The sequence below is a fragment of the Nycticebus coucang genome, chromosome 16 (genome assembly GCF_027406575.1).
Source record: "Nycticebus coucang isolate mNycCou1 chromosome 16, mNycCou1.pri, whole genome shotgun sequence".
Lineage (NCBI taxonomy): Eukaryota > Metazoa > Chordata > Mammalia > Primates > Lorisidae > Nycticebus > Nycticebus coucang.
The window spans coordinates 85389062-85402056 of NC_069795.1; the positions used below are offsets into that span (position 1 = coordinate 85389062).

A 12995-nucleotide genomic window follows, 5' to 3' on the forward strand; every position below is an offset into this window, starting at 1 on the left:
CTGCTTGCAAAGTATAACAACACATCATCTGTGACTTAGAAATAATCTGTGTGGATGATCTTCTGTAATTTATCCTATCGCACTATTCAGACTGGCTCTATTCTCCTCCATCCCCACATCTTTAGCTTTATCCCCTCTTAGTTACCTCCCATGTGATCATCTAGCAATGGTAGAAAGAGAAAGGTGGTCTGGAAAGTGGACTTGACTCTCTGAACCTTTACATCTTATAATCAGTACAGAGAATTCAATTATATATTTTTAAAGCCTGATTATGCATACCACTTGTTTCTTAACAAAAAATAAGCTAAAGGTATTTTTTAGTGCATTGCTACATTTGCATTTTTAAATTATGGTAGATATTTTTATTGCGTTAAGTACCTTATTCTATCTCAGCAAAGAGTGGTGGCTGTTTTAAGTAAACAAAAATGTTACAAGAATACCCTACTCTTCTTCCATGGTGAATGCCTGTATCCAAACCACAGTGCCATGGAAAATAACCTCCCTAACATTTACTTCCCTGGCCGCAAGCGTCTGTTTAGAGAAGTGTCTGGATTGGTCTGAACAACACATCCCCAAGCAACTTGGCAGAAAGCTCACGCTGGTAACAGGAGCTAATACGAGAATTCTAACACTGGTGATGGTGGTACACACCGACTTCTGATAACCGCCCCCCCCCAAAAAAAAATATATATAATTCCAATTCTAGATTCACGTGTAGCATCCAAAGATATGTATAGATATGTACGTGCAAGGGCGCTCATCTCAACACTGTTAATAATACACAAAAGCTGGAGCCCACCAATGTAGACAGAGTTAAATGGTGGTCCACTCACACTATGGAATACTACACAAACATTGAAAATAATATGGTAAATCCCTTTTTACAGACATGCAAGGGTCTAGAAGAAAGAAGTGAACTGGAGAAAGTAGATAATGTTATAATACTGCATTTATATACATAAATACATGTAAACATGAGGATGAAATTGTTGGAAAGATGCACAACAAAAAGATGATGGTGATTACTCTTTGGAAAAAGTGGGGGTCGAGAGAGAAGCATTAATGGTAGTGAGGGAAGGCTTTTACGGTCTAGGGCATACTCTTCTGTCCTTTGGAATACGCTGTGATGATAACTTAGCTGCATACTCTAAGTTATACCTATGTTAATCTAACGTTAAAGTACAGGACACTTGCAGTGTGCTCCAATGTACTGCCTGCATGGCGGACCAGAGAGCCAGCACAGAGCAGTGGGAGTCACTGCTTTTGAAATCGACAGGACCTGGCATGAAGCCCAGTCCACAATGTAAGAAGCATGATTGGGTGCAACTCATTTAACTGTGTATGTGATACAGGGAGGACAGTTTCTGACCAGGCAAATTCACAGACTAGATGTGACACTGAACATGAAGCCACCTTTAAACTGCTGGGTACTCTACAAATCTCCACTATTTATATTACTTTTATTATTGTTCCTATTATTTGACCTCCCTAATTTCCCTGGAGAGAAATTGCTAAGCTTGTGACAATAGACCATTTGTTTTCAACTCCTCTGTTTGAACCACACTGTTTTATACTCTCTGTCTCCTTTCTAAGGTCTGAAATTAAAACAAACACGAAATGAGGCCGTAGGATTTTATTTTATCTGTCACATACTGCTGTCATTAAACATACTTGAAGTGAGTGGGTTTAGTTCAAATAAAACTGCTTCTTTCTCAAACTCAACAAACATGAAGGGGAGAGAAAAGGAGGCTGCACTTGAATCACATTCAGAAGCACTGCACATTACACTTCAAGGTGAAGATCCATCTGGCAGGCTGACACAGTAATATGTCCTTTCAATTGTCAGGTCAGGAACATTGCAGATCGAGGCTGTCAATTATTTAGCTGTAGTTTTATTTTGTTATTGATAGCTCACAAAAAATAAAATAAAATAAAATACAACACATACACAAAAACACCTCTCTTAGTTATCCTATGTTTAAAAAACAAACAAACAAAAACAACAACAAAAAAAAAAAAACAAAAAAAAACCAGCAATCCCCCTTCTTGGGACTGATTCAATTTAGTCCACCAAGCAAGCATCTACTACAGAACAGCATTTATGGTGAAACTGTGCTCGGTGGAAATACAAGAATGAAGATATCAAAAGTCCTGTCCTGTAGGAAGTCACAGCCTATAGGGGCAATAAACTGTTACAAATGAAAATGACACTCATATGAATCAAAGATGTTGGTACACTGACTTTTACCTCCTACCCCTTTTTTATAGAGCTCCATCTCAAATATACACAGCTACTTAATCTTGGCAGTTTATCTCCCTGTTGGCTGATCAGGAGACCCTGGAAAAGGGTGTATGTGTGTGTGCACACGCGTGTGCCTGAGCATGAATTTTACACACTGGAGAGACCCTTTAAACTTGGTCCATGCTACCCTCTTCTCAATGTCCAAACTTCTATTAAGTTTTAGTTGTTTCCAGTCAGTGCTCAAGAAATACTTATGGAATAAGTAAAGACTCCTACCTTTGCATTCAGTAAGTATTTTCTTGCAAAATAAAAACAAAATAATAAAGAATAGTCTAATAAATTAGGAAGTAGAACATGCTGGAAAAATTTATCAAACAGCATTGCAAAGTACCTTAGAAATCTAGTTCAATACTTTATAAAAGGTAAACCAGATGCTCAGAGAAGTGATCTGCCAAAGCCAAACTCTTGGTAAAGGAGAAGGGTTTGGAATCCATGCTTCTGAGTTTCAGTCCAAGGTTCCTTCTATGCCGTGATGTTTCCTTCTGTTTTTGAGTAGTGGCAGAGTTGTATACTGGTAAACTCGGTGGATTAGTTAAGAATAGGATGGTATTCCATTAAAGACAGAGAAAAATCAAGCCTGCTTATTAAAACAAACATACTTTCCTTGCTAGTGGCTGCCTACCGGGACAATATCTGAGATAATGTACGTTTAGGGATTGAGTAAACTCGTCTCAATAATCACAAGGAAAAAAATGTTCACTACCAAGCTCTGTAGAAGAAACCAATGGTTATGGCGAATTTTTAAACTGGAGTGAACTGCCCTTTGAGATTACCAAGGAATTTAAAGTTTAAAATACATCAGAAAATGAGGGGAACATAGATCCTACAGCCTTAAAAATGTTTGAAAACTCCAACTTATTCTTGTGCTAGAAAAGCTAGATTTGCTTAGGAAATAATGCATGCACAGACATTCTAATTTGGATCCGGAGTCACATTTACGTTCAGGCCAGGACTCTGGTCTGGGAGAAAGATGCTGCTTGACAGCTAGGCTATGTGGCACCTACCGTGGGACTTTTGAGCAAATCATTTCATTTCATTTCTCGGCCTGTTTCTCCATCTCCAAAATGTGGATAAGAGTTCTCATCTTCAACTGAGACTTCAATACTGATGATTAAATGAAGATACTTTGTAAACTCTAAGATATTAAGTGAATGCCTTGAATTATCATTTTCAAGAAGTCAGACCAGCCTTTAAAGGGCCTCTAGATCAGCTGAATTCAGAAATGTCATCTGGTTACCACTCTTACAGGGGTGATGGCCAGAATACATAAACTCTGAATTCAGGAAAAGAGAATGGGCTTCAGCACTTGGATATCAAAGTCAACTAAAACATAAGTAAAGGGGCCTGAACAACCATTACAGCTCTGGAACCCCGAAGGGAAGGGACTGTCATTTAATCATGCAGAAGAACACGTCATGTGTCAAATAGTTAGGGCAGGAAGTTAGGGCAGGAAGACAGGACTGCCAGGGCCCACTCCGTGACTCTCCTTCCGACACTCCATTAGGGAGGAGCCTATGAAACAACAGCATGAGAAAGAGAGAAGAAAATCGGCATCAGAGTGCTGCAGAGACTGCTGGGCAGTGATCTGAGGCCTCGCCGGCATCCTAGATGGTGACTGCAAACCCTCCCCCCGCTCCTGGTGCAGGAGAAGCCCCCTTGGTGGTAGCACAGCACAGAGATACACCAATGAAGAAACCTGCTTCAGACACCTGTGACCATCTACCGAAGGGGAAGCAATCCTGAACCTGTCAGGTGTCAGCCTCTGTGTTAGATGTTGTCTACACACTCTCTCTCATCATTCTAGCCATGTCAGCAGGTGACTTGACTCCCCCTCTCTTACCAATGAGGAGATTAGACTCTAGAGAGGTGAAGTATCCTCCCAGCACCCGTAGTCCTGCTGAGTGTTAGACGCGGAATCAAGGTGCTGGGGAGCAGAATGAGAACGGATGCTCCCGGCACTTTGCTCCATGTGCCGGCCCGGCAGGCAGAAGGGTGGGAGGCCCCGGAAGCAGGAGGCCAGGAAATCGGTCCTGTGCACAGCCAACATGCAGAGAAGGAAGACGTTTAGGGAACAGTGTTACAGTCACATTTTCTGAAGTGAGTTTACGTGAGGTAATTTTTTTTTTTCTCCTCTAATGAGAAATAGGATTCTGGGGAACATACTTAAAGTAAACACATTTCCCTTTGTGGCACTGGTGTGGTAAAAGAATAATAAAATATGCATAAATATAAATATAACTGAGTGGGAGAGGCATCAAAATGACTTGGGCAGAGGGACTAATATCAAGCCCCGTGGTCCCATTGTGAGGGAAGGCATTGACTCTGTGCACACGGATGTGTAACAGCTCTCCACACTCTTCCTCTCTGGACACAGTACAAACAGCCCAGCGCCAGCTTCACTCAACTGGAGCGCTCACTCTACCATCACCTTTAACTTGTAAGAGCCAAATGGTGTTACTGCCTACCATAATGTTCTAAGTCCTTCTCAGGTGCTGTGTATTTCACTTCTCACTTTACACTCTACCGAGATCCTGAATGGTGACACTACAAACACATCTGATGGAATATTTAGGACCCAATTTTTACCACCATTGAGAGGCTTTATGCAATTCATAGATTCAAAAATGTGTGAATAATCAGGTGCTTGTGATGATGACGATGATAGGCCAATTAGGAGCTGAAGGTTGAGCCCTGTCACCAGAAGGGATTATTCCTCACTCCAGCCCAGTGCTCCATTCTGTGTGCCTGACTCACAGAGGCGCTGACAACTAACTACTGCAGCTTCCTTGTGTGGTATCTGGGAGATGAAGGCCCGGACAGAAGACACGGTCAAGGCCATATAACTAGCCAGGGATAGAGGCAGGCACTAGAATCAAGATGTTATGTTGCCTAATCTCTATAATACCGCCTTATCCCCCATTTGGGACAAAAAAGCCAAGATCTTTGTTTTATCAGAAACTCACCATTTCTCCCATGAACTCAGAACAGAACAAAAGCAGCTGCCATTTGGACAAAAGCTGAGTCATATACACGTCTCTTCATAGCCAGAAACGTAGTCACACATAAACAGGCCAGCCTCATTGTTCTTTAGATACATCTTTTGATCATTTGAAAATCTGTGGTTTTATACTTCTTTTATTTAGGATAGCAAGTGGGAGGTAAAAATGGCAAGATGACTATTGCTTGGCAGGCCTGGTTGGTCTATTCACTGAATTGTTTTTTTAAAAGAATGTTGAGGGTTTGATTTTTTTCACCATTTGTCTTCATAAACATCTGTTGAGTGTCTAACCCATGCCAAGTACCACAGTGTCAGACGCAATGGAAACACAGAAATAGAGGGATACACAACACTCTCCCTACAATTAACAAGTTTCCAGTCTACTCAAGGAGGTGACTATACACAGTTGACCATAAAAGTAATAGGATCTAAATGTGACAAGTGCCAGAAAAAATACAGCCACTCAGTGGGGTGGAAGGAAGGTTCCAACGAAAGGGTGAAGGGTGAGAGAGTGGCAGGTAGATGGTGACGAACGGCATTGCAGGTAGATGATACTAACCGGGAAAAAAGCAAAAGGTGGCAAATTACTGAGCCCACTGAGAAGGTATAAAGGACGGGGTGTGAGCTCAGTGAAATGGAGGATATGGGACAAACAGGTGGGTTATCATCCTGGTTATGTACCAGTTTGCCCAAAATTAAGGAGGGAGTTTAAGGGAAAGACTCCAGTTTCTGAAGTAGGAGCAAAGAACTTAGAAACAGACAAGGGACTTACTGGTTGGGCTAGAAATAATATTTGTCTCGGTGTCTATGTGAGAGTTAAACAAACAGGTGTACAAATACAGTTGCATACTTTCTACTCAAAAAAATATTGATAATATCCATTTTCTGTTGGGTGCTATCTTGTACCACTCCTCAGAACCTGTCTGATGATTTATAACGCCAAGCCCTAAAATTCAGCCCTCTCAATGTTCATGTCTTCTGATGTCTTGTTCATTATAATCACAGAAAAGAGAGCGCCAGAACAATCATATGCACATTCTGGGACTTGGTAATAGCTTGAATAAACTCCGGCATCAGCAACTGAATTTAACTTAGACAACTTGTTTCCCTCATGCTCTTCTGTCTCTCAGCCTCACTCAGGAAAACCTACTGGCCAATGTACTGTGGTTGTGGCGCAGGCGACTGTGTTTTAGGGAGAGAGAGTCCAGGTGGGAAGTGTGGATTTAGCTTCCTCCCTAGGAACTTATCACTCCTCCCAAAGGAAGCTGAGGAGATCAAAGCATCACTTTCCCCACCTAGACTGTAACTATGCGAGAAAGGCAAGACTCAGCTGGTGCCATTTATGAGCTGGCTCAGGAACTGGCATGGATATTTGCTCGTGATGTCTTGTTTTGTCTATGGACATGGCTCTTAAAATACACCACTCATTACTGGAGTTGCTGCTTAATGCACTCCTCCCTGCCCAGTACTGGATTTAGATTTGCAAAACTGCTTTTCAGAATCTAATAAACACAGATTTGCTATATTTCAGTTTTGTAAGTAGTTACTTTTACTTATACATTTTAAAGAAGATGAAATGTATCAAACTGTTACGCATTTTTTCTAATTCACGAAGGCACTTCTGAAGTTGTCAAAGACACCACTAGTTGAGACTCTAGAAATATGAATGGGGAGAATTAAAAATAACAGCCCATTTTATCAAATGTTTATAATAGCATCATTCATAATTGTGAAGACGTGGAAACAACCCAAGTGCCCCTTAATACGCAAGGGAATTAATGAAATGTGGTGTCTATATATACACACATCATGGAATACTACTCAGCCAGAAAAAGTAATGGTGAACTAATTACCTCTTACATTAACCTAGATAGAACTGGATGGAGACCATTCTTGTAAGTCAATGGTTCTCAACCTTCCTAATGCCGCAATGTATTTTCATTGTTACAAAAGGGTCACAACCCACAGGTTGAGAACCACTATTCTAAGTGAAGTATCACGAGAATGGAAAACCCCTGATGTACTCATTGGTAAATTGGAACTAACAGATTAACATTTATGTGTTGATATAGAAATAATAATCATTGGAAATCAAGCAGGTGTGTGGGGGTGGGGGTGGGGAGAGGTTGGAAAAATCCACACTTAAAGAGTATAATGTACACCATCTGGGTGCTGGCACACAACTTTGATTCAAACTGTACAAAAGCAAGTTATGTAACCAAAATGTTCACATAACCCTAATATTCTGAACAATAAATAATGCAAAAAATAAATAAATAAAACCAAATAAACCCAAGAACCCATTTTACATTCTAAGTCCCAGAAACAGAAATGGATGGAAGTCTCCATAGAAGTGTCCACTCGAAGGTAAACTGTCCTGAACCATAAGGCTCAAGATTGCCTAAAAGGGTAAGAAATAATCTCTAAAGGAGAGGAATGCAGATTTAAAAGACACTAGACTTCATTTTTTAAAAAATTCATTTATATGAAGTTCCAGTAATTAAGAGTCCAACCCATTATTACTACATTGAGTACCAGAATGACTCTAAAGGTAAAATACCAATCACTAAATATTCCAGAAAACTAATTTAATTTCCAAAAACCCAGGGTGTCAAAATTGTAGAACCTTGCATTAGGTTCTGAAATGTGAACAAGATATGGTTTCTCCAGGAGCTCACAATCTAGACGAGAAGTATGGGGAAATAATTAGATCAAAATGTGTTCCATGTGTGGAATGATATTGAAAATGGGTCAAGAATCTAAACCAAACCAAACCAAAAAAACATAAAATAAAATAAATAATAAAACCCAAGAAAAACACAACAGGGCAGAAAATAGTAAAACCAACGTAAGTATAATTCTAGGGAGAGTCTGTGTGATCTTCAGGAGAAGAAGAAAATATAAAGGAGGTGTATTTTTGATAACTGCAGTAATCATTTCATTCTTACTCATCTGCACTAACAATTATCAGTCCTTTACTCTGTGACAGATACAGTGCCAAGTGTTTAACTCATGCGATCCTCCCAATAAGTCTATGAGACAGAAAAAAATCCTTTCCTTCCTTTCAAAAGAAAATATTGAAGCTCAGGGAAAGGTTAATTAAATTGTCCAAGCCCAAACAGCTAGTAAATATGAGACTAAGGATTTGACCCCCAGCAGTGTAACTCTAGAACTCTAGAGCCTTTGCATTTAGCCATTATTAAGTGTGTGCTCCACCTTGACAAATGAAAAGCAAGTATGAGCAAAAAGCTCAGAAGAATAACTAGAACTTCTCTTATCAATATGACCTGCCAAAGATCTAAATCCAGTGGTTCAATTGTTATTTCTCACGGCATTAGACTTAACTGTGCAGATGACTTCTTGATCACTCTCTTACTTGGGAAGCATCTCTTCTACTTTGCTTCTGCCCATCATTGTCCCATGGTTCTCCTCCTACCTCGACGCCCCTTGTTCCAGACTTCAGTGGTTCCTCCTTTTCTCCATAAGTCAAAAATACTGGCTCCAGGCTTAATCTATCACCTTAGGTTATGGGACCCGGTCTCAACGTTTTAAATTTGTATCTGCTGATTCCTAAATCTGTATCAAGCCCAGAACTTGCCCTTGAACTTTAGACTCAAATATACAACTGTCAACTCAATGACTACTTAGAACTCTACAAGATAGCTCAAATATAACCAAAATTGAATTCCTGATCCTTTCCCCTTTCCCCTCAAAACCACAAAAACAAAAACAAAATGACTTTGTGTGCTGTCTCCTGATATCTCACTAAATGACAAGTCCATTCTTCTCATTACCGGGGCTAAAAACCTAGAAGACATTCTTGACTCTTCTTTTTCTCTCATATCCCACATCTAATCTGTTTTCAAACTTGTTGATCTTACAGTTGAAATATATCCAGAATCCCATTACTTCTCATCACCTTCCATAATACCAACCACACCCACCAAGTCCAACTGACTATCATTCTAAGTTTGAATGACCATTTCTGGCATGGATGACCATTTTTGTTTGGATTGCCACAATAGCCTTTTCTCCACAAAACTGCCAAAGTGATCCTTAATGTAAGCCTGACTGCAAATGCTCTCCAGCTCACTCAAAGTAAGAAGTAGAGTTCTTTGCAATGGCCTAGCAGGCCCTACTGTGATCCTCCGGGTCCACTGGGATCCCTCACTGGGCTACTGGCACCCTTGGATATCTTCTTCTTCAAAATACCAATGGCCAGTCATTATCTTCTCCAGGGCCTTCATGCTTGAGCCTCCTCCTCTGGTTGTCCCCAATAACTGCATGGCTCACGGCCACACCTCCTTAGGTCTCTGCTCAAATATCTCTTCCTGCCAAAGCTTTCCCTAATCGTTTTATGTAGAATTAAAACTACCAAGCCAGTCAGACCAAAGGGCTCTTCCCCCTCACCCAGCTTTATTTTTCTCTATAGCATTTAACCAGACTTAAATGTTACCTGTTTGTCTGCTTATTATGCCTTGACAAAAGGAATATAAACTCTTTTAGGAAATACCTTTTGTTTTATTCATAGCTGTGTCCTCACCCTCTAGAAGAGAGACTGCCACCCAACAAGTCTTCAATAAATCAGTGGTAATAACGGATAAAGGACTCCTCTGACTACTTTATGGAAGTTCTAGAAATAAGACTCAACTTGAAGAACCCAATAGTGTGAAAAGTAATGCAGCATGGTAAGCACTTCTAAAAGCGGCTTGTTGATTTGGAATCAGGGTAAAATATTATATGTCACCATACATTTGGACTGTGAGTCATAGACTATTAAACTCGGGAGGCAGCTGTGCTGGACGAAAAAGGGAGTCACTGGGAGTCAGGTGACGATGGCTCCAGTCTCCCAGCCTCGTCAGGGCCCATGAGGTGCTGCATGGCTTCCAGCAGGCAGCCTGGTTGCTGTGCATTCTCTTACTTCACCTGAATATTGAAACAAATCACCTGAAATGTCTAACAATCCATGGTTTGGTATGAGTTCAACTGTAACTCATTCAAAAGATGATCTTTCTGGCTTTTTTTACAGGACATATTGCACTGTTGTCAACTCTATTTGCAAGTTAGGAAAGAAGTCGCATTTGAAATTGTGTGGCTTTTCCGAAAAAAATTATGTCATATTATTAACACATAACGTAGGAGATAGAAAGTTCTTCCTTTCCATGCACCACAGTGGGTGTTAGATATTATCAACTATAAGATAGAAAGAACAAGTTTTCAGGATGCTAAATTTTCCTCCAGAAAAAAAAATTTAAAAGCATCAAATTCACACATGAAACCAACTTGCAGTTTTGCTTCAAATGGACTTATTTCCTATTCTTGATATATAATCTCATAGTACATGGGATGTGATACTCCGCTTTCTCCGTAAGTAGTGGAGATGACCTTTAAAAATACACCCCTCCCTTTATTCCCCAGCCTATAATCCCATGAACATCAAAGTCAGCTTGCCATTCTGCATTAACAGTTCTGCGATCAGATATAATGTGGGCACCTTGATTCTACCTCTGTCAAGACATTTTCACACAAGTGACTCACTCGCCAGAAGCTCAGACATTGGACACCAGTCTGACACCATCCCCTTTGAGGTTGACTCCACCGTGGTGGTGTTTCAAGCCAACATCCTGTTTAGCTGCTTTTCTGAGCCACGCCGTGGTGTAATTAGAACTGACTGAACAATAAATCTCAATTTCCTTGTTCTATCAGGAGAATCTTTCAATTTACTGGGCTCCTTTTATTCACCAGTTCCTCCTCTGCATTACAAATCATTCTTGAACAAGCACACAAGCTAACTGCCCACTCTTATGTTTAAAACACAGGGAAACAAAGCCAATTCCTTCATTAGACTTCCTCAATCTATTTTTTGGAGACTCCAGAGAAAACTGAGTGTTGCTCCTGAGTTGAATATATGACGAGGGCGTCTACCTCAGCACTCAGGTTATGTGAGCCCCAAGAAGCACAAGGAACTGGTTTCTGTCCTCCTAAGTATATAGACCCTACCCACTACCAAGTTCCTGCTTTCAAAATCTGAGATACCTTTACCAAATAAAGGCCTATCTGAACTTTTTACCCAGCAAGTCATAAACCATGAATGGCATCCCCTCAGGCTCCCGAAAAACCAACCAGAAGAAGAGGGTAGGAAAGAACCCAATAAAACAGATATGAAAATTAATGGTATGTACATGGCACAAAAATGTGTCTCAAGTATACTGAGGGAAAAAAACAGTCCTCATATTTTCAGAGAAATAGATGTGAAGGATTATAGGGTTCCATGGAGCTACTCACTTCAATAGTTTGTAGAATTAAAACTACCATTATAGTTATTTTATTATAGATAAAATAGCTTTGTTCTAAAAAGTATCAAATAGCTCCCCATTGCCACCAGGGTAACTTCATAATGCTTTACATAAAGCCCAAAACCCACTTCACGACTAATCACTTCATCTGTTCCCACAGCCTCACCCACTATGCATCAACATTATACAATTATTTACATTCCCATGAACAGACTGTGATAGGAAGAGTAACAGACCGCAAGGAATGTCCACACTCTAATTCCTAGAGCCTGTGAATATGTTACTTCACTTGACAAAAAGGGACTTTGTACGTGAGTATTAAGGTTATAGATTTTTTAATATAGGAAGATCATTCTGACTTGCCCAAGTGGGCCTCATCTAATCACAAAAGTCTTTATAAGCAGAGAATTTCTCCCATCTGAGGTCAGAGAAAGACGTGGCTACAAAGAACAGTCACTGGCTTTGAACACAAAGAGTGTGTGAGCCGAGGCCTGTGGACAGACTCCAGAAGCCAGCAAAGCTAAAGGACACGGGTAGAGCCCATCCACCTGTCCTACTGCCTTTACAGCCTTTCCAGTCAGCTAACCAGCAGCCTGAAGCCAGTCAGTGAAAGAAACCAGCTAATTCTTGCTTTACTAAGATTTACCTAAAATAAGAAAGTCCTTAGAATGTGCTCATGGTGATTAATATCCAAAGATTCGTTTGATATTTTAAAAAGTGTCCCTTGCTAGCTGTTGCATTATTTGCTTTCTTATTGTTCTCTAGCTTGAGTTATGCTAATAAAACTATATACAAACTGGTATTTGTAGCAGAGGGGTTTTGTTCAATTAAAAAAATTATGGAGCATGTCAAATAGGAGCTTCTGCTACAATTCTGTTAAGTCAGATTGTTTTTGAAGTATCTTGCTCACATTAACAACAGAAAAGCATCCTTTTTCTCTTACCTTAAAAGTACCTTGACAAAATACTGTATCATCTGAGACCTATACACAGGGAAAGCCTCATGACCACTGTGCAAACTGATGGTATAAATACAGCAACAGAGACCAGAAATCCTACTTTCTATAAAAGTAGAAATTAACAATTAGCACTAATATTTTAATATATGTCAACTAAGGCTTTTATGGCTAGATATTTAGGAATGGGGAATAAGAATAGCTATGTTAGCCTGCATATATTTATTGTTTCTTACCCATTTAAAAAAAGGATTTGAGGTTAGCCTAAGAGTCTATACCTTTTTAATAAGAAATGTGATTCCCTTGTGAAGAGAGAGACACAAGTGGTTGTGGAGGCTCCCGTTCTGCAGTCTCAGGTAAAGCGAATTTGTATTTATAGGGTTTATCATCCTTTTCTGCATCTCAGATCCTGCACTGTGGAGACAAGAAGGTAAAGCAAAATGA

The 12995-nt window shown here is 40.0% G+C and overlaps 1 protein-coding gene across 11 annotated transcripts in view; it reads right to left on the reverse strand.

Moving 5' to 3' along the window:
- LPP (LIM domain containing preferred translocation partner in lipoma) overlaps positions 1 to 12995 on the reverse strand; it is a 730287-nt gene that overhangs the window by 328839 nt on the left and 388453 nt on the right. The window contains exon 1 of one of the 11 annotated variants that reach the window (XM_053564337.1): positions 12830 to 12948. The exons of the other annotated variants lie outside the window; for them this stretch is intronic. Coding sequence (XP_053420312.1) covers positions 12830 to 12940 — 111 coding nt within the window. The 5' untranslated portion in view covers positions 12941 to 12948. Of the gene's footprint in view, positions 1 to 12829; positions 12949 to 12995 lie in introns of those variants that run through there. 11 annotated transcript variants of the gene reach the window in all.